Source organism: Azolla caroliniana, unplaced genomic scaffold, assembly GCF_043228905.1.
Source record: "Azolla caroliniana isolate FFs.n. ecotype wild unplaced genomic scaffold, voAzoCaro1.0.p SCAF_6, whole genome shotgun sequence".
Lineage (NCBI taxonomy): Eukaryota > Viridiplantae > Streptophyta > Polypodiopsida > Salviniales > Salviniaceae > Azolla > Azolla caroliniana.
The window spans coordinates 9,150,264-9,173,338 of record NW_028230441.1 but is presented as its reverse complement, the minus strand read 5'-3'; the positions used below and the strand labels follow the sequence as shown (position 1 = coordinate 9,173,338).

Genomic DNA, 23,075 nt, shown 5'->3' with positions numbered 1-23,075 from the left:
CGTTCACGGAGAACTGGCCAATCGTTGTAGCAACAACCTGCACAATTCGTATCAAGAGAAGAAGAAGAAGAAAACTCGCACCATACCAATCAGTCAACATGAATACTTAGATGGGAATTGCTCTTCCCATCGAGAAACTTGACAGAAATAACTTTGTGTCTTGGGAGTACAAGACGCACCAATACCTTGTCGCCCAAGGGTATTGGAGTTATGTTGAAGGAGCACAAGAAACACAACCCAACCCAACACATGCCAACTACCCAACTTGGGAGCAAGCGGCGAGTTGTGTGTTGTACTACCTTGCATCATGCGTTCATGATCACATGCTCGGCTACATCCGAGAGGCCAAAACGCCAAAGGAGGTGTGGGGGAACCTCAAGAGAATTTTAGCGGGCAACACGGTTGCATAGAGGGACATGTCGATCATCATCTACACCTTAAAGATCAAGGAGTTGTGTGAGGCCCTTGGGTCCATCAATGTCAGCATCGACGATGATGAAATGGTACAGATATGCCTCGGTGGCCTAGCGTCTCGGTTCGGTGCAATAAGGTCAACCGTCCTCGCGAGGGAGAACTCTCCCTCCTTCGATCTCTAGTCGATGCTGCTGGTAAAAAAAAATCACGTTCAGACAAGAAGCAATGTGCAAGAAGGACACATGCTCTATTCGAATTTCGATGGAGGAAGAGGACAAGGTCGTGGAAGAAGAGGCCAATTCAACCAAGACCGACACAACCAAGAACAACCCCAAGAACACAACTTCTACTACCGGCAAGCCGTTTCAAATGCGTGAGGCGGAGTGTCTGGAAGAAGGGGGAGCAATCATGCCAGACCAGCCGACAAAACAACTCCGTCCAGTGAGGATATTGTGGTAAATTCAGCCACTACGAGGCAAAGTGTCGGAAGAAGAAGAGTGAGTCGGCCTTCACAAGATGACAATTCACCAACTACGCCTCAAAATCTGACTACGACGATCGTGGCGAAATGTTCATGATGCGGCATAGAGCGAACTCGATGACGACATTGTGCCCGACAAGCACCTCCAACTATCACAGACGAGGCCAAATGCTGAGAGAGAGAGAGAGAGAGAGAGAGAGAGAGAGAGAGAGAGAGAGAGAGAGAGAGAGAGAGAGAGAGACAAGAGAACAAGAACATATATTATGCTTCCGTAATTGGTGTTGTTCACCTTGATTGTAATCAAGGTGCACCCAAGTATTTATACAAGAATTTGGAGGTATGCATGTAAGCTAGGAAACTTCTAGAGAGTGCATGAAGATGCATTCTCTAGAAGTTTCTTGAAAGTTCTAGTGATTAATCTATAATATAATAAGTTGAATATTATACAATACAAACTTAGATGGATGTAGCTCAATTGGTAAGGTTGCCCAATAAGACTAAGAGGTCATGGGTTCAACCCCTTACATTCCATCGTGGCATCTTGTCTATGACATTATCCCCCCTCTGATGCTGCCTCCCAGGACTTGCAGTCGGTTTATGTGGGTATTGTTGATGAAACTCTTGACAAATGGCCTTTGGAGCATTTTGTAAATGTGTAACTGGTTCCCATGGGGCGTCTGAAATGGGGTATCCTTTCCATAAGACTAAATATTAGAGTTGTTGATGATGATAGCGGAGTCGAGGAGCTGGTCAACCTTGTATTCCTCCCTTGTCAGTAATTCCACAGGTGGCGGTGGAGGAGGTTGTCGTCTCGAAATTCGAGAAGGATGGTAGATTTCAAGGAGGGAAACATGAAAAACATTGTGAATCTTGAATGTTGGTGGAAGTGCTAACCGGAAGGCAACTTGGTTGATACGAAAGGGGCCTAGCTTTTTGTAGTCCAATTTTGCGTAGGGACGTGTGGTGGTGGTGTGGCGACATAACTACCAAACCATATCCCCGACTACAAATGTAGGTGTGGCCAAGCGATGTCGATTAGCCTGATCTTTATACTAGTCGCCAACGATATGGAGCTCTAGGGAGAGGTCATGATGGAAATTGTGTAAAGTGTGGGCATGTGTCTCTACCGAAGGATTGGCCGAACTTGCAGGAATGGAAATGCTGAAATGAGGGTGAAATCCATAGTTTGCAAAGAATGGGAAAACCTTAGTTGAAGCATGGATTATTACAATTAGAATTAGAATATTTATTGTCTATAAAGAGGCCAAATTTGACCTATGAGACCAAAGTATACATGTGTTCTTGATATGTGTCTCCTTCCTAAGAAGGGGTATTCATACATTGAAGCACAAAGTCTCTATGTGTGAATAAAGCATACATATATGAGGTCAACCTTCTTAGTGGTGTCTTAAGTGTGGCACTTAAGTTATCACTCCCTCTTAGTATGTCAGCATGTCTTGAATGAATAACACTATAGGTCGAGCATGTGAAGAGCAAGTGACATTTATCCTCTACCATGCCTTCATTGCATACTTTGCATGTCTTCAAATTAGTTACATTTTGATACCATGAGGCAACTTCAATACCTAACTTGTGAGATCGAGTGCAAAGTAGTGTAAGGGCTCTACGAGCATTACTACTCATATTGGTAATGAGATAAGGTTGGATATGATCAATAGACATTCTTGCTTTATATTGAGACCAACATTCAGGGTTGACATTTGCAATGTAGTATTCTAGCTTTGTCCTCTTATCATCTTCCCACTTCATCCTTAATGATTCCACCAACCTTTCCTCAATCATTACATACTGCATAGCATTGCCCCGAAAGCTCTAAAAGATCATCCAAACCCCATCTTCTAAACGATTTCCTTATGTCAACAACCCAACTGAATGAGACAATCTTACTTTTATGATGCTTTTGTAGCTTACATCTAACATTCCAAGCAAGATGTGGTAATCGATGATTCGGCATATTCTTGACTTTTGTGATGTATTTATATACTCTTTGGAGTGCCAATAGTTCTATGGGTCAAACACTGGTTTCCAAGAGCATAACCTGGTAAGAGGTAGTGCATTTAACTCCTAATTGCCTCTTTAAAAACATGTTTTGAATTTTCTCAATCTCATTCCATGCATTAAAAAGCATATCCTTCGTTTTCTTGAGTTGATAAGTTATTACAAAGCTATAATCATGTGATTACGTGTATGTGGAGGGTCCTTAAGCATACTATGGAGTTAAACCTATGCGTTTTTACGTTAAAAAATGGTTATAGAGAGCTCCTTGATTTCTCTTTCTAATAAGTCTTTCTGCACACTTCCAGGCATTCGTTTAATACACGTGTTAACAAAAACTCAAGTGAAGGCTTTGAGCATTGTCCTAATCCCCAATAGTGGTGCCAATGTCAATAACTTTAGTGGGCTTACCTGACATTGTTCTAGTCAATCTTACCTAATTAAACCTAGAATCTAATATACGAGGCTAGGAAATAGTCTACTTTATATTTGGAGAGTCAAGTTGAAGTGGGTGTCAATACGCCCCTAAGAATACTAACAAATACTAATGAACCAACTAAGCAAACTCTAAAGCTAATACCAAATACACATCAACAAGTTTAATTTCCTTGCTCTTAATAACTTTGAGTCACATGCAATATGTATCTTTATTTGGTCCCATGGGTCAAATTTGGCCTCGTCGTGGATGATGAAAATCCTATTCTACATAGAACTTTTATTATCTCTATTATGTTGCATTGCTATTCTCTATAGAACTTCTACATGAATAATTATAACATAACTCTAGATGGGATTATGGTAAGCTTCAAGCTTATTCTATCAAGTCATCATGTTAAGATAACCCTAAACTAAAGATCATGGGCAAACCCAAGGTTACTCATATTGAGCCACAAGAACATATATCTACACCAATCATGGGCAACCCAAGATTAGTGATATGAGACCATTATAAACTCTAAACAAATAACATACAACCGAGCTAAGTCATATGATCTCTATCAAACCATATAGCTTAAGAATAGACAAAATCATGTGCAATGATGGGTTGTCAAAACCAATGACAGATATGATGTATACAAAATAGAACTTCAGCGAAATGATGAGCCCCCTAGATGAGATATGGGCAAGCGTAAGGTAAATCTCGTACCCAATTATATATATATATATATATATATATCCTATTATCTATATAATAATGCTGAACGTTGAGTGCATGTAGCCCATAATGATATAAATTGAATGTATATGTATACAGTATATGTATGCCCAATGATTTTAATGAGTTGAAAAGAAAATAGTGATGTACTAGATATGTATGTATATGTACATATCTCATATGTTGGAAAAAAACAGGGGATGCTGCTGCTGCTGCCGCCCTGTTCTCCCTTACGATGATGTGTATGTGCTCTGTACATGGCCATGGAATCTCTCCTTTCACACACCTTTGTCTTGACTCAGCAAAAAGAGGCTACCTTCCATGGACATACCTTTCCTTCATCCCACTACATCACTGAGCACCACCATGCAATAGACAACTTTCTGTTCCGTTTGCAGAGATGCCGAGAGGTGAAGAGTGGAGAGAAATTGAGAGATTTGCATTTACATATATGTGGCATGGGACTAGATACCCATGAAGTCATTGGGAATCTTCTTGTCCCAGTGTTCATAGATTGTGGGCATCTAAATGATGCCCATCAAGCTTTGTATAGGCTTGGTTATGGCCAAGAGTGCTCTTGGACTTCTCTTATACAAGGGTTCATCCAAAGAAAAGAATTCCAACATGCCTTTACTCTATACAAAAGGATGCAAGATGAGCTTGTATGCCCGAGCAAATATACTTTCATTGCCCTCTTGAAAGCATGTTCAAGTCTCAGGTCTCTGAAGAAAGGCCGAGAATTGCACCTCCTTGTTGCTAAACAAGAATGTGAGTCTGACGTACATATTGGAAGCTCTTTGGTTACAATGTATGCAAAATGTGGTCTACTTGTCGATGCATGCAAAGTGTTCGAAGCTATGCCTGATCGGAATGTTGTTTCATGGACTGCCCTCATCTCAGGATATACCGATAATGGCTTTGGAGAAGAAGCTATACTTTCTTTCCATAGAATGGTATCAGAGGGTATATATCCAAATGAAGTTACATATTTCTCGACCCTAAAAGCTTGTGCTATTGTTGAAGATCTATTCTCAGGTGAAGAATTGCATGCTGAAATAGCCCAAGAAGGGCTTGAGAATGATTGTTCAGTTGGTAGTACCTTAGTAGATATGTATGCTAAATGTGGTGCACTCGTAGAAGCACAAGGAGTGTTTGATGAGCTTATCAGAAAAGATGTTGTCTCTTGGACAGCTCTTATTGCTGGGTATACTAACCATGGAATGGAAGAGGAGGCCCTATCTTGCTTGAAGCAAATGCAAGTGGAGGGTGTCCCACCTGATGCAATTACGCTTCTTTTTATACTAAAGGCATGCGGTAACATGGGAGACATAGATCAAGGTCAGGAGATACATGCTCAAGTTATCAAAGGGGGGTATGAACATGATCTATGTCTTTCAAATGCTTTGATAGATATGTATGCAAAAAATGGCTTCCTAACAGATGCTCAAGGAATCTTCAACAACCTTGCACAACAAGATGCAGTTTCATGGACGGTCTTGCTTGGGGGCTATACTGAAAACGGATTTAATGATGAAGCTCTTGAATGTGCTGAGAGAATGAGAGTTGAGGGGGTTCCCCTAGATGCTGTAATGTTTCTTTATTGCTTAAAAGCATGTGGGAGCTTGATGGACATAAACAAAGGATGGCGAATACATGAAGAGATTATCCGAGAGGGATTTGAAGTAGATGCCTTCGTGGGTAGCGCCCTACTGGACATGTATGCAAAATGTGGTTTGCTTGTAGAAGCACAAGAAATCTTCGATGGTTTGCCAAGCCATGACACTGTATTGTGGAATGCGTTGCTTGGAGGGTATGCAGATCAAGGGTTTGGTGAAATTGTATTGCACCATATTGAAAAGATGGAATCAGAAGGTGTTTATCAAGATGCATTTACATCAGTTTGTTGCCTCAAGGCAGTTAGCAGCTTGAAAGTTATACAAAGAGGCCAGAAAGTGCATATGGATGTTACAAAGAAAGGATTTGAATATGATCTTTTTGTTATAAATGCTCTCATTTATATGTATGCAAAATGTTGCTCTTTTGGAGAAGCAACAGAGGTTCTAGACACATTGCCTTCTCCGGAAAAAGCATCTTGGAATGCTCTAATGGCTGGTTTTTCTGAAGAAGGACTTGGAGAGCAAGTATTAGAATGTTTTGACTGCATGGAAAGACAGGGTTTATCACCAGACATGGTGACATTAGTATGCTGCTTGAAAGCTTGTGCCATTGTTAAAGACATAAACCTTGGCAGTCAGCTGCATGCGCAGATAATTGCAAGGAATTTTGAAGAAGATATATTCTTGAGCAATACGCTACTGGATATGTATGCAAAATGTGGCTTACTTGCTGAAGCACTGTATATTTTTAATAAATTGCCTATCCAGAGCTTGGTCTCATGGACATCACTTATTTCTGGGTATGCTGAGCAAGGTTTTTGCGCTGAAGCAATGAATTGTTTCTATCAGATGCAGCTACAGGCCGTGTTTCCAGATCTTCTCTCATGGAATGCTGTAATCCTAGGATATGCTGGACAAGTAGACAGCGATAAATCTTTTAGGACATTTTTAACGATGCAAGAACAAGGCGTCCTACCAGATAATGTAACCTTTCTAAGTGTTCTAAAAGCATGCAGCACCAAAGTTTCCTTGAATAGAGGAAAATATGTGCACATACAAATGTGTCTGACTCAATCAGAAACCAATTTAATTCATCTTGTTCATGAATCTACAGCTCTTCTTAACATGTATTGCAATTGTGGATGCATGTTTGATGCCCAAAATGTATTTAATGCAATGCCCAATAAGGACTTGGCTATGTGGAATGCCCTAATTATGGGCTATGCTCGCCAAGGTGAAATTGAACGTGTCATTGACACTTTTGAGATGATGCTCAATCAGAAAGTAAAACCAAACGAGGGAACCTTTCTCAATGTTCTTTCAGTATGCAACCATGCTGGGTTAGTACAAAAAGGGCAGATCTACTTTAAGGCGATGAGTAAAGTTTATGGTTTAAGTCCATCAATACAGCATTATAGTTGTATGCTTGACCTCCTGGGTCGTGCTGGACGCCTTGAAGAAGCTGTGGAGCTGATAAATTCAATGCCTATTCAACCTGATGATGTATTGTTGAATACCATTCTGAGTGCTTGCTCCAAATGGGGTAACATAAAGCTTGGGAAACAAGTCTTTGAGAAATTAGTTACCTTGGATGGCATCCAATCTGCATCATTTGCAATCATGTCCAACCTCTATGTAGATGGTTCTGAGGGGGATTAAGGACAAACAGAAATTTATGCAGATCCAAGCAACAAAGCCTTGTAAATGTATGCCCAAGCATGAGGTATTGATTTGGTTGTTAGGATCCATCAAATGTGGAGCCTGATAAATATTTCATGTGATGAAGTCACAAATGTCTAATATTGTGTGGTATATTTAATATATGCGCATTTCACACAGTTTTTTTTCCAGAAAGGAGACTTGAATACGGGAGAATGCCTTTCCAGGAATTCTAGCCACTTCCCGAGTGTGGCCAGCTTCTATGAACATATTAGTGTATCTATAACCTGATCAACTCCTCCAGTGTAGTTACAACGCTGTACTTGTACAACAGTTTTATGAATGCTCAACAAATGACATTGGAATTACTTTGAAGTCGCCATACTGGATTTGGCCATAGGTTTGTAAGCCACAGGTTGGGATTTCAACTCCAACCCCTTGAAAAGCAGAAAAAATTGGAAGAGATGGAGGACTTGAAGCTATTTGCAGCAGACAAACATCAATAAAGGATTGTTGAAGATCAATATGGACAAGAGAGACCTCCAAATTATCTTTCAAGAGATCATTGATGAAATTAGCTTGGCTCCTGAATTAAAGATGTTGAGAAATGGCAAGAGGCATTTCACAAAATTGGTATGATGACATTGTTCCACATATGTCTATTTGCAGTGCTAATTTACACCCTTTTTACAATCCCAAGGTAAGGTGAAACAAAGTCATTATCCACACTATCACTCCCAAAACATATTCGGCCAATCCCCTTGATGAAGTTTTAAAATTTAGTGACCACAATGATATCAGAAAGAAAGAAAGAAACAGATATTGACGTCTTTTAAGAGGCCGAATTGGCCTAGATGACCAAACAAGAGATTATATCGCAAGTGTTATCGTCTTTGAGAACAACAAATCAAAATAAAATAAAAATTGGTAAGTAAATATAAAAGTAATTAAGATAGAAAGAGACTAGAGAATTTGGTTTTTGACACATCTGAAATTCTCAAGTTAGATATGTTATAACTTTCTTCTTCGAAAGATCTCTGGTGTAGGTCGATCTAGAATGGAGAAATCTCCAAAGCGAGGGAAGCACCAGTGATGGCGGGAGATAATTTCCTTTATCAATTGATGACAAGGGTGTTGAGATCGTGGTCTGTGGGGCTAGGACCTACGTGCACGACAAATTGCTATTGCCTGATCTATTGTCACCCCTTTGTTATGTCCTAGTCAAGACTCAAGAGCCCATTTGTGTATCCCTTGATTGACATGTAGCATGAATAGGCGTAATGGGGCTAAAGAAAGTTGTAATTATTCATTGGGGATGAGCTTATGTGGTTATACTATTGTCCTTCAACAACTTTTCCCTGTGTCTCTTGAGTTCTAGCAAGAAAAGTCCTAGACAACACTGGTCCTCTTATTCCATTACCTATAGTGGGCCAAAGCCTTGTTTAAAGAGGCAATGGTATCTCCCTCTGCGCAATGGGGCTAAAGAAAGTTGTAATTATTCTTTGTGGATGAGCTTATGTGGTTATACTATTGTCCTTCAACAACTTTTCCCTATGTCTCTTGAGTTCTAGCAAGAAAAGTCCTAGACAACATTGGTCCTCTTATTCCATTACCTATAGTGGGCCAAAGCCTTCTTTAAAGAGGCAATGGTATCTCCCTCTTATTTCATAAAAGACACTACAATGACTAAAATAGTGTGTTCTTGATGACACAATTGGCAAATTCTTTCTTCTAAAGGTATTTGTGTGTATCTACCTACCCCAATGTTTAACTTATGTGATGAAGTTCGTAACTGCCCTATCATACTACCGCCCGCGCAGTGCATAGGATAGATGTATAGCTAATATAAGGTAGCCTAATGATGAATCCATCCTCCGATGTGTGTAAAATGTGTCATGTAGTGGGGCATCTTCGTACTAAGTGATATTTTTGGGGCTGATCTATGTTATCTTGTTTTCCAAGTTAATAATATCAATTCAATTCACTCTATTCTTTTCCACTTTGGTAAGAGAAACCCATATATTTGGCAAGGAATTCCCAACGAGGATGTGCCCAATAACTTACTACAAGTATATGTGCATTTCCCATGGTTCAAAAATGATTTTGAGTTTCACATTTTCTTCTTGCATATCCCTTACGATTAGATTGTCATAAAGAGAGGAGCATCTATGTCTAACAACGAGCTTGAAGGAGATCCCATGAATGTCTATTTGGTCTAACCACAACCCTGTTCACACTTCTATATGCTAACTAGCACATCTCTAGCCTCTAGTGCCTAATTACATATGCATGTTTGTGACATCCTTTTCCTCGGTCCTATGGCATTTGAGATGATTTAATATTTTGAAACATCCATTTCTGTTCTGCCCTTGTCATTGAAGCTGAGTCTCGACATTCTTTGGATAGGTATAAAATAGACATTCTTTGGATCAAAGTGGCACTCCTCTCTCAAAACGATAACTGATGTTGTCTATGTATTCTATATGCAAAAATAGGGAAAAACATAAGCCAAGTTTTCATTAACATACTCTCAAGTAACATATTTTGTTCATGCTCTCCAAATTTAGAAATTTAATCACCATAAACTAAGACAAATTCAGATCAATCATGTTTAAAGTATCAATAATCATATTCAATATGTACTGTCATGTCTAAAGCAATAACAATAATATTCAATATGTACAATGCATATAACCTAAACAGGCCACCCAAAAGTTCCGAAATATGTACAAATTGTATGTCAACGTTTCATTTTAATACTTCTCTCACCACACTGTTTCTTGATTCTTGTTATTCTCCTTATACCTCTCTTCAATCTCTGCCTCCTTCCTTCTCCATTCGCACCAGATCTTTAACAACTTGCTTTATACTTCCCTTATTTTCCAACAACAGGCAGATATTCGTGGTCTGGTCAATGAAACCCTGAAACATAATTCCCACAAAATTTACCTAACAATTTAAGAACAATGCAATTAACAACTCTTACCGTATTCAATTATAAAAAATCTCACAGTATTCTGTAATCATATGTAGGTGTAGCCCACAAAAAATTATAAATTATTTAGTAAATAGGGTGTAAGTTGAAAACTGTACCATTTCATTGAGATCTTTGAGAACACCATCCCAACCAGTAGAGAGCAAGAGATCATCAAGTGTGTCTTGCAAGTGACCATTGTTTTTATTCAAGAGCAAACAGTTCAAATCCCTATTTATAAAACCCATAGATTCTAGCAATTCTAGCTGCCCTTCACAATTTTCTTCTGCAATCATTTTTCCCTTTTCGAGAAGGATTGTTTCAACAGTTTCTGGAGTAACATCACCATTTTCTTTTGAAATATTCTCAACAGGCTTCTCAATCAATGAAAAACCGTCAAGCTCTACCTCCATCTCAAGTTGTGCTTCCTCATCTGCATCATGCATAGGGATTGTTGGCATTGCATTTTTTGAGCTAGCTTTTACTTTATCTGATTCTCTCCCTTTATGATCAATATCCATTTCATCTAATGAAACATCTTGAACCTCAAGAGTTAATTGTTCAACTTCCACTGTCTTCTTGTGCCCTTCCAGGGATTCCTCACGCTGAGGTGATTCCTCACCATGGACTACGACTAGAATTAGAACCCAGACTCTGTGTCCAAACTTTTGTCCTGAAGGTGATACTAAACGCCAATGAGAAACATAGCGACCTGCTCTATCGGGTGCCACAAGATCCACAGAAATCTCTATATCCTCACCACATTGAAGCCCTGTTTCAGGCAGCTGCAAGAGATATGGATGTGTTAGATAATGAAGTTAGGAAAATCTCAAGGGAAGCACACAAAGGAAAACATGAGCATAATTGCTGTTGTGCCATAAATCATCAGGTTGTACAGTTTGGAAGAAAATTGGAGAATAGGAACAAACAGGAGCAAGTTATACCGTTTGGAAGAAAATTGGAGAGTAGGAACAAACAAGAGGGGGAAAATATTGAGGATGATTAATGGGTTCACTCACCTCCAAGTTAACAGACTCAATGGAACTGAGTGTATCTCCTCCGATATGTGTTAGCTGAGTACCTTGAGGCCACGGCAGATTACCACTATTCCTCATTCGCCAAATCTTTGTGAATTTTGTACGAGGCAACAATTCTGTTCCATCAAAAATGGTAACATCCTTCACAAATCTAGAATCCAGCTTCTTTCGTGGCTCTTTTGGAGCAGAATGAACAATTTCTTGACCACTGAATGGGCACTCTGATTTTAATCCATATGGACCCCATGAAGAGGATCCTCTCCAAGTTGAGTGACCCACAACATGTTTCAGCTGCATGAGGGAAAGCAACAGCAAGACAGAGAACACAGTAACATTGACATTCTATTATGCCTTCCCAAAATTCTAGATGTCAAAATTCCAAAGTTTTGCAAAATTAACTACATCATGGTTCTCATGAGTTTAGCCTCTATAATAATTTGCATAATATTCCAAAGTTAACGCCATCATTTTCGAGCTACTAAGACAGAAATGTCCTCACTAAAGTGATGATCTAGTCCGAACTGCAATATCGCATAAACTACACATCATCTTCTCATTAGGTTTCACTCTCTATAATAATTTTTGCAATATTCATAGTTAAAGGCCACCATTTTAAACCGAAATGACATCTACAGTTAATGCCACCATTTTTAAGCTACAACTAAAGAAATGTCATTGACAGACTCTAAACTGCAACATGTCATAAACTACACCATGTTCTCTTGAGTCCTGACACTCTATGATAATTTATAAAGCCACCATTTTTCAAGCTACAATATGGAAATGACATCTACAGCAGTGATGTTTCTATCGAAGTAATCCAAACTGCAAAATATGCCGACGACACATCATGTTTCTCATCAGTTTGGCTTCTATAATAATTTTGCAATATTTGAAGTTATAGCACCATTTTTTAAGTTTCAAAGACAAATGACATCTACAGTGATGAAGTTTTTACCCCTCTCCTAAGGAAAGGAGGACGATATACAGGATGTATGGGATGTTCGAGTCTCTGGAAGTCGGAATCATTTCCATGGACAGTGTAGCAACCTGAGCACAAGTCATAGTTATGAACCCTGTAAAGAATCACAAAAGTTTAAGAGCATAACGAAAAAAGATAACAATTTTTCAAGGCTTCTATGAAAGAAAAATAGTGAAAGCATGATACTTACTTTGTTGATTTGTAGCGGATACCCTCAATTGGATACATTCCACATCCATCACATTGCACTCTACGGTGAAACACACCTCGAGACCCAAGGCTAGCTAGGCCAGGTGCATGAGTGTCAACAAATGTTGAATGTGGCTTGTTGGTCACAGTATGACCCACTGTAGGTTTAGCTGCACTCTGAGATAAATCAGGCATATCCTGGGCTCTTTGCTGAGAGGTCAATCCATTCAAGAATTGCTTGAAAGCTTCTTGTCCTTTCTGAATAAGGGTATCTGTAGGAAGCAATGGATCACAGTACTGACTGTGTGTCTTCACAAAATTATGCAAAGCATCTGTTGTGGCTTGAGGGAATACGGATTTCAATATACCCTCAATGTTTCGAATACCAGGATCTGATGACATTCTAGCAGCAGTGCTAGTATTACCAATATTATTATTAATAGTAGTAGTGGTCCTATTAGTATTAGCAGTAACAGAGGTGGTCACAGAGCTAGATTTTTCATTTACGTTCAAACGTAGAGGGTTCAGATGTTGCACAATACAGGCATCCACAAGGTCTTGATCATCCCCAAGTGTAACAACATCATTGTCCTTGTCAACATAAGTTATTATGAGAGACGAACTCGGTGATATCTGGAAAAGCTCCCTGATCTTGGCTTCCACTTCAGTAAGAGTGAGAGAGAATGTTGTGGAATTAAGCTCCTCACAGATTACCCATCTCCTAAGGGTGTCGTTAAACTTTATCTGCAAAGCCATTTAAAAAACAGAAAAAATTAGTTATAAAGGGTGGATTTCAGGAATTTGTATCCTCTGTAAGATATCAAGTGGCATGTCTCCATACCACATTCAACTGGGTGTTATTTCATTAGAGCTAAAAACAAAATCGAGAAAATAGCCATTATTCTTTAAATTGTCAGTAAGTATGGTACAATTCCTTCAGAAAATAGCAGACATTTCGTAGACCGTTGCTGCAGATATATACATACAGATAGTATTACATCATATGTAAAAATAATGAGACCTACAAGAGAAATTTCCTTCAAAACAATTCTGATACATCTGTCCTTGATGAAGCGATCATGAAAAACTTAAAACTACTTTAAAATGTGGAGCGACAACTATTTGCATGAATATAAACGACATTCAAAGAATGAGAAGAATATGGGAAGTTACTTAACTATTACTCTTAACACGAGAAAGCACATGCATGTGCTAAATTTTGGAGAAACCTATCGGGGAAACATGTTGAGTGCTATGGTGACTTAACTCTTATGGACTTGTCTATACATTGTAAGAGCTTATATAAGCAATCAAATCTTGAGAAGATGATGTGTTATGTTTCTCTTTCACGTATACCTCCTTTCTTTATGATTGAAGATGTATGCATAGGGCTTAAGAAATTGGCCTCTTGAAAGGCAAGAGATTCAATGCATAAACGCCAAAATGCTCAAATGGATGACAAAGGAAGTGTGTCCATGGATAAGTGATATGTTTAAGCATGCATTGGAACATGGCATGTCACATTATTGGAGTGCAAATTGGATTAAACCTTTACATAAAGGTGTGAATGTAAATAATGTAAACAATTATCAAACTATCATGATTACTTCACTTTTGGAAAAACTATTTGGATGTCTAATGGAATCAAAGGTAAGGGCATGAACTGAAAAAAATGGTAAGGGAGCTTAGAGGTGGGAAAGAGAGCATATTATGCATTTGATAACACATGCAACGGTGGACAAATTAAATGTTGAGTCCTCAAGAAATACCTTTTCGACATTTTGGTGACACTAATGCTTCTCTATGGGGTGGAAGTATGGGGCAGTAACATCCCTAAGCCCACTTGAAAATACTTTGAAAATGTCCAAAAGCATTTTCGGAGAAAGTTTCTCAAGTCAAGAAATAAATGCATACATGCTCCTACTTGAGATTGGATTACTTCCCATTGAGATCTGGTCATGGAAAGGGTTGTGAAATACATGCTTAAGTTTCAAAAAAGTCCTCCAATTCGACTTCTTAGAATCGCATGCACTACACAATATAATAGGACAGTCGTAAGCTTCTTCACATCAATTAGAGATTGAGGTAGTCAGATATGCACGAATACCTATTAAAGAAAGAATTTGCAAATTATGTTATCAAGGAGTGGAATCTGAAGAACATTATGTTTGTCATGGTATAGTTTTATATGAAACAAGAGGGAGGTACTAATGCCTCTTTAACCAAGGTTTTGGCCCACTATGCAAGGTAACGGAATGTGAGGACCAATGTTGCGTAGGGCTTTTCTTGCTAGAATTCAAGAGACACAAGGAGAAGTTATTAAAGGACAACAATCCAGCAACTATACAAGCTCACCAACAAAGAACAATCACTACTTTCTTTAGCCCCATTACTCCTACTCATGCTACAAGTCAATCAAGGGCTACACAAATAGGCTCCAAACTAGGTGATTGTAAAGGGGATATAATAGATCGCACAATAGGAGTTTGTCATGCATGTAGGCCCCAACCTCATGCATGGACAACGACCCTGTTAGATATAATCAATGATCAGCCCCAAGTTGTAAATCTATCCCCATATGTGCTCTTAGAGTGCACATTTTGTGATAGCGCCCCAAATGAGGAACGGCTAGTGTGCAACTCGACCATATGGGTCGATAAGGTGTTAATCTAGGAAACCGTAGATGCGTAGGACACAATGGATTTAGGAAAGAGCGAAATAGGTAATAGGATTGGCTAATCAAGTCAACCAGAATATTTTGTGGCCAAGTTACAATATACTTAGTCTTGAAGTAATGTGCCATTGACTTCAAGATAAGTACTATCTAGCACTAGCCTATATCTAGGGAGTTGGGTCATATTAAATGACAAGTTAGTTAACAGAAAAGGAATATCTCCACTACTATCAACTGACATGCACATTTAATGTTACACTCAGACCAAACAGAGAATATAATCCACTCTCTTACACAGTGGTGTATTGATCATCAGTCCCCACTAATTCTGTAGTGAGCTAGTCCAGATCCCATCTAAGCTCTAAGGTGTGACCGCATGGGTGAACTACCATTGTGAGATACTCTCATATGTAATAGAAGTTTTGTTTTCATATATCCATCTTTGTGGTTGTAACTCTATATACCTATCTAATCGATTCTCAATATTCCTAACAGATCTCACCACCCTTGTCACCTACAGTTAAAGACCGTTATTTGCCCCTTCGGAGACCACTCCATTCTGGAACGACCTATACAAGAGATATTTTGAAGAAAAAAATTACAATATATCTCACTTGAGAATCTTAATGTATAGAAGATGAGATCCTTTAATCACGTCTTATTCTATTTGTATTTACTTTTTACTTAGTCATGTTTATTTTGGTTTGTTGTTCATGTTTATTTTGGTTTGTTGTTCTCAATGACAAGAGAACATTTCAAGATGTTATCTCTTTTTTGGTCTTATATAGATGAGGTATCACATTATATAGAGAGATTTGGGGGTTCGGGAGCATGCCTAGCAGGAATAGCTATACAAATATTACTATATGTTGATGATATGGTGCTGATTTCTGACTCTCTGGAGGGACTACAAAGACATCTAAATGCCTTAAAACTATTTTGTACGGACAAAGCTTTGACAATCAACATGGGTAAAACTAAAGTGATGGTGTTTAACACCACTCAAGCATGGCCCATGGGTAACAAGATCAGAACCAGAATTCTTCTTGGGAGAGGAAAAGGTGGAATACACATGCTCCTACACATACCTAGGAGTAACATTTACAAGGCCTAGGTTCTCCTTATAGGAGGCTGCTTGTGCCCGACTTTCTCGTGGATATGCAGCCTTTGGTGCTCTCAAGAGACAATGTGCAAATTTGCAGTTCCAAGAGCCACGAACTAAGTTGTGGTTATTTGATACACTTGTCACACCAACTCTTCTCTATGGAGTAGAAACATGGGGACCGAGTCTTAACAAGGAAAATCATTGGAAAGATTTAGAGAAACCTTTAGTGTCAATGATTGCTCGCATGATAAGGAGCAAAGCATCAGTGCCTCACGATACAATCCGGGCAGAGATGGGAGCAGCACCTATAATAACCGAGGCATTGTTCCGATCAGTGACATTTATCCAATGTCTTTGGGAGCTCCCTAAACGAAGGTACCCAAGGTTGGCACTTATGTCATCAAGACAACTGGCTGAAAATGGAGACACTCATTGTTAGTATGTTGAAATGCAACAATGGTTCGAGTCACATGGCATGAGTATAAATGCACTACCCCCGTTCCAATATAGCTTGGACTATCCCCATCTAAATATGACCAAAGTGGAAAAGAATAGAGTGATCCGAATTGATATTATTAACTGGGAAAACAAGATCGCATGGATCAACCCCAAAATACCACTTGGTACAAAGATGGCCCACTATAAGACACACTTCTTACACACATTGGAGGATGGATTCATCATCAGGCCACCTTATATGGACATACATCTATCCTATGCGTTGCGTAGTGTGATAGGGCAGCTACGAACTTCATCACATCAATTACAGATTGAGGTAGACAGATATACACGACTACCTCTAGAAGAGAGAATTTGCCAATTGTGTCATCAAGGAGTGGAATCTAAAGAACACTATGTTTGTCATTGTAGTGTCTTTTATGAAATCAAAGGGAGATACCATTGTCTCTTTAAACAAGGCTTTGGCCCACTACGCAAGGTAAGGGAATATGAGGACCAAAAATGCCTAGGAATTTTCTTGCTAGAGCTCAAGAGACATCGGGAAAAGTTGTTGAAGAATATAGCCACACAAGCTCATCCACAAAGAACAATCACAACTTTCTTTAGCCCCATCACTCCTAATGCTACAAGTCAATCACAGGATACACAAATGGACACCAAACCAAGACATAACAAAGGGGTTACCATTGATCGGGCAATAGCAATTTATCGTGCATGTAGGCCCCGCCCCATGGACCACGACCTCGACACCCTTGCCATCGACAGATAAAAGCCATTATCTCCCACCATCGTAGGTGCTTCCCTTGCTTCGGAGACATTTCCATTCTGGATCGACCTATGCTAGAGATCTTTCGAAGACAAAAGCTACAATATACCTAACTTGAGGATCTCACATGTGCCAAAAACCAAATTCCCTCATTTCTTTTCTTTTCATGTTATTTACTTTTATATTTATTGTGTAATATTTATTTTATTTTGATTTGTTCTTAAAGACGAGACAACACTTAAGATGTAATCTCTTATTTGGTCTTATAGGCCATTTTGGCCTCTTAAAAGACGTTAATATATCTTTCTTTCTTTCTTTCTCTTAATTACCTTACCCTAGTGGTAAGTTGTTACACTACTAGCCCTAGGTCTTGGGTTCAAGACCCAATTTCCTCACCTCTCTACATATCCTCTTAATTTACTAGATGCCACTATGGAATGTAGGGGTTGAACCCATGACCTCCTGGTCTCCATTGGGCAACCTTACCAACTAAGCTACATCCATCCGGGCTCTCTCTCTCTCTCTCTTTCTCTCTATTTGACCTCCGAAGATGATAATATAATCTATCTATCTATCTATCTATCTCTTTCATTCATGGCATGTCTTAATGTGAACTTAACTTGGGCATTGCCAACTGCCCTCAGTAATCGTCCAAATATTATTGTGTCTGCAATAGTACTCATTTTGTGTGGAGTTGTTCCAAATATCATTGTGCCTACATTAGTTAGATCTATGTTGGGTTGTTCTCTATTTTGTGTGGAGGCTTTCCAACATGAATGAGTAACATAGCCTCCTATTCTCATGTCCCTTTCTTTTGCATTTTTGAATGTCTTGAACCCAATTAAATAAAACTTCTAGTAAGCATTCGATTTCCTGTGCAACCTGGGAGAGGCGATTTCAAAACATTGTGTTTACTTTCAATATGTACTTATAAACTCTTTGAAGGGCATAAAACTCAATTACCCTTTTTGCCACTTTTAGAAGCAATTATGTGATATTTCTTTCTAATTCTTTAGTTCATTCCATGATCTCATTGGCATAACACATCTCCAAATCATGGTACCATAGAGCAAATTTTATACCACATATGCACTGAATATTACTGCTCTAATCCCATCTTAGTGGTGTGCTCCAAGTGGCACATGATCTCAAATTTATAGTATGAGTTGAATTGGATTTCGTTCTCCTTTTTAACACATGATCTAAGTATGTGAACTAGATTTGTCAATTCCAAGGTATTTGACATCTTTATAATAATGACAGCTGAATTTCAGATTTGGCAGCAACTTTGAGCTTAATCAAGTTGACTGTTAGGCCACTATGTTCACACTATCTCTCTTGAATGAAATTTTCTAGTTTGTTAATACCTAAACCAAACAAATAGAGTATGCAACATAAGGCATTCTTATTTTCCATTCTAGAGTGCCTTCACTGAGTGGTATATTGTTGTATAGAGGTTTGTAGCTTAGACAAGCCATTAGGTATTGACCCACCTCCGTCACCAATGGATGGCCTGTTCTTTTGAGTTTCCGCCAGAGGGGTAGAGCAGCATACATATATACAGTTTGGGTGAAACGACATTGAAAGCTAAGGTTGAAATCCATCCACAGATTACATATACGTGAATATTTTGGCCATAATTTCAAATATTCAATGCTCGGTTTATAGAAGCATCAGTATAGTTGTGGGATCTTCTCGAAAATTTGTCGGTGGGGGGGGGGGGGGGTAACAAGAAACTGTGTGATGAGGGAATAGAATAAACAGGAGAAGTACCTTAAAAACAAGAGCCATGTCGCGTTCCTTGTAAGCCGCGCTCGGAAGAGGAAGAGGAAGAAGAGGAGAAGGATGAGGAAAGTGAAGAAAAGTTTATCTGTCTGTAGACAGAGGAAATATGATCTTGTTTTCTATAAAAGACAAAACAATACTGTGGATATATATAGAATCTAGATAGTCTATATGATGTATCTATGTACATACTTATTATGCTCATTGCTGATAGATTGACCCATGCTTGATATTCGTGGTATTCGACATCTGTAATATTCGTGATATTCTAGAATAGAAAATGGCCCTACGAATATTATAAAACCATTCGTTTACATATACATATACACACATACACATACATATACACGCTCATACACCTGGCCGAACAATACATGAAGGGATCAACCTCCTCCTCCTCCCATTCGGATAAACACGATTCACGGTCTTCGTCCAATGTAGGCCACGCCAACACTTCATTGGATTCAAACTAGTCCAACTCTTCATCGATAGTTGCGGAGTATGGTGATGCATAACCATCCTCAAAATCATACAAGGACGTGATCAAATCCACATCATTTGGATTCATCTCGATCATTTTTGCCTCTATTAGTGATTAATTTGACTTAAAATGTGATTAATTTATTCCTTAATATGACCATTTTTTGCCGTTTTTTTTAAAACAAGTTAGGCGACCATATTAATCAGGTTGGGTGAACATATTAAAACAGGTTGGGCGACCTGTTTATGAGGAGAGATGTTTTTTACAAGGGTTGGGTGACCATATTAAAACAGGTTGGGCGACTTGTTTATGAGAAGAGATATTTTTTAAGAGGGTTGGGAGACTTGATTTATAAATAGGTTGGGTGACCATATTAAAATAGGTTGGACAACCTGGTTTACAATAAGGAGCTGCTTTTAAAGAGGTTGGGCGACCTGTTTATGAGAAGAGATGTTTTTTACGAGGGTTGGGCAACTAGTTTACAAGAAGATATATTTTTAAAATAGGTTGGGAGACCATATTTAAACAGGTTGGGAGACCATATTTTAATAGGTTGGACGACCATATTTAAGAGGATTGGGCAACCTTAATAGTTATGAAATAACATATGTATGAAAACAACATGTCTTTGAAAAACAGTAGACACAAATCACACTATGAGTGAGAAATCAATATATATCTTTGAAAAACAGGTTTAGGGGCCAGAGACCAACACTTGAGATTACCAAGATTACCAACACTTGAGATAAACAACTTTTCCATTAATAAGAATTTTCGATATACAATGAGTCACTACTCGCTATACAAAAATGGTGACCATATTACAACATCCGTCTATAACAAAATATAATACCACGTTTACAACATCCGCTCCGATACAAATAATATGACGATATTTACAATATTTGTCGTATACATAATATCCATTATATGGCAGCCATGACAAAATATCTATAGCCAATCCAAAATTTACACTATGGGGCCACCAGTCGCAAGTGCAAATCCCAATACCCTTTGTGCCCACGCGTCCACATGAATCCAACGTGAATCCACTTCGTGCTTGGTGAACCACATCTCTGTGCCCTATCACCAATTATGTATAAGAACACAACTATACAAAAACCACATGAATAAGACATTTGCAACGACACTTAAAAAAACCAGAGATATCCATCCTCGTAAGAACTCCTCGACCAACACATGTATAGTCTTCATCACGTAAAAGCCACAATCCCAACCATTTGGCTCAATTGGGATGTGTAATACGTGATGTCAACCCTTAGACACAATGGTGTGGTCTGACGGTTCAAATGAAATGGTTTGAATCGCGATCTCTACAAGACTCCACACGTTGTCAGTTGCCGCATTGTTTAGTGGATCACAGAAGACTACTTTGTTGGTTAGCTTAGAAACTTTCTGCCGTGTCTTTATCCACAACACCCAATGGCCTTGAACCACGATCGGAATGAAGATAAAATCATGTTTGGCCACCTTTGCCGTTTGCTTGTGTAGTTGCGTCCATAGTGGGTCGACGATGGTGAATCGTTCTGTCACGTCGGTTGGCAATGAGTACTCCATAAACAATGTGAATAATGTCATCGTCCATGTTGATGCCATTTCTCCATCCTTGCACATGGTCTCAAGATCTGACTCTGTACGTCAACGGCCATATCGAGTCGTTGGCAGGTCAACTGGTACCCGTTTGCATAGAAACATGTAGATTGAGTAAAAATCACACACTCAATGTTTTTTAAGAGGATACAAATTTATATTTCACAAAAAGACAACCTGGAAAAGTGTTTGTTTGATGTTTGGATCCACATTCTGACAGCCTTGGCATGCTCAATTTGTATTGTGGCCACGTTCGATGCAGTGCCATCTAAATATGATGTTAGGGGGACAACATTGGTGTTTGCCTCGACCTCCTTCCATCGGACTGGCATCTTTGGTTGTCTCCATCTCGGTGGAGTGGATACACCACCCTCGGATGGGTTTAGAGCCTCACCCACATCAGTGGATACACCACCCTCTTCGGTCACGGATCCCCGCCTTCTTACACTCTTTCACCCCAATAAGACACGTGTTATTATCTGAATTCTACCAATAAACTCTCCAACACATATCAAGAATGAAATCCTCGCTCATAGTTACATAAGAATCCAAACCAGATGCAATCATCTTCTTCAACATCTCCAACCGCTCGTCCTTTTTGGAGTCGTAGATGGCCATCTCGTGGTCCATAAATCGCGCCATGAACTCTGCCTCCGTGTCAAGTCGGAGTTCAACGGGAATAGAGTCATACCTCGAAAGAACCCTAACCTTCAACTTTTGGATGTATGGCTGCCGATTTCTATGGTACTTGATTTCAGGGTCCATGAATCTTCTGAGTGATCTTTGACGCTCATAGCTATTAAAGCATGCTCCCAGAGTACCTTCCTCCTCTGTCCACATACATCGTGGTAGGACTATGTCAATTCCATGTGCCCTGCGTAAATGTGTTTCCATGTCGCATTTTTTGTGATACCACAATACACGCACGGGTCTTATTCCCATTGGCATCTCTTCCAACCTTATAAAACAAGTCTGGGCTAGGAGCATGAGTTGTTTCTGTATGTGTTACATAAAAATTGACATGATACAACGAGACCAAATCCACAAACCATTTGGAGGAGCATCTTCGTCGAATGTTGCCATGACCTGTATCGGCTCGATCCGAGGCAGATGAACCACCAATGCCTGATCCAAGCTCTCCCCACCCTTAGACATGTCAATTGCACAACTTCTCCAATGTCTTCGAACGAAAACCCTTTAACAAATCATCAATTAGCATAGTACATGCATCACACATCATTACCACTATTAGGGGAGATTGGTTTGTGACATACCTCTATTGAGTTGGATATATCTCACCGTTATCGGAATCCCACCAATATTTGTACTTGGACTTGGCAGTCATCTACCACCATTCAAGGAAAAGAAAACATAAGTAATCAAACATTTCCTGAATTTAATACTCAACACACACAATATTAACTTTTATCAAGCAAAGCATTAAACCGTAAACCATTAATAATCAATAAGTTTTTGCAAGTCTATTCAATGATCAATGAGCTAAACTTGTTCTAAACATGGGCCACATTCTAATATCAAGCATTAAAATCATAATATCAACCGTAAACCATTAATAATCAATATCAAGCTAATGTCATAATATCATTAATAATTAATATCAGGCTAATATCAAGGTTGACATTCCAACTGCAAACCATTAACATTCTAAG

General features: G+C 39.0%; 2 protein-coding genes across 2 annotated transcripts; one reads left to right on the top strand and one right to left on the bottom strand.

The window, feature by feature from the left end:
• Positions 1-4,237: 4,237 nt before the first annotated feature.
• LOC147863009 (pentatricopeptide repeat-containing protein At2g03380, mitochondrial-like) lies at positions 4,238-7,981 on the top strand. The gene has a single exon (XM_087321220.1). The coding sequence runs from the start codon at positions 4,325-4,327 to the stop codon at positions 7,340-7,342; it is 3,018 nt and encodes a 1,005-aa protein (XP_087177346.1). The 5' UTR covers positions 4,238-4,324; the 3' UTR covers positions 7,343-7,981.
• A 1,956-nt stretch (positions 7,982-9,937) lies between these two features.
• NBR1 (ubiquitin-associated (UBA)/TS-N domain-containing protein / octicosapeptide/Phox/Bemp1 (PB1) domain-containing protein) lies at positions 9,938-19,434 on the bottom strand. The gene is made up of 6 exons (XM_087320907.1): positions 19,302-19,434; positions 12,526-13,268; positions 12,312-12,429; positions 11,336-11,644; positions 10,436-11,101; positions 9,938-10,264 (listed from the first exon to the last, which is right to left on the bottom strand). The coding sequence occupies exons 1-6, from the start codon at positions 19,317-19,319 to the stop codon at positions 10,154-10,156; spliced, it is 1,965 nt and encodes a 654-aa protein (XP_087177033.1). The 5' UTR covers positions 19,320-19,434; the 3' UTR covers positions 9,938-10,153.
• Positions 19,435-23,075: the final 3,641 nt, after the last annotated feature.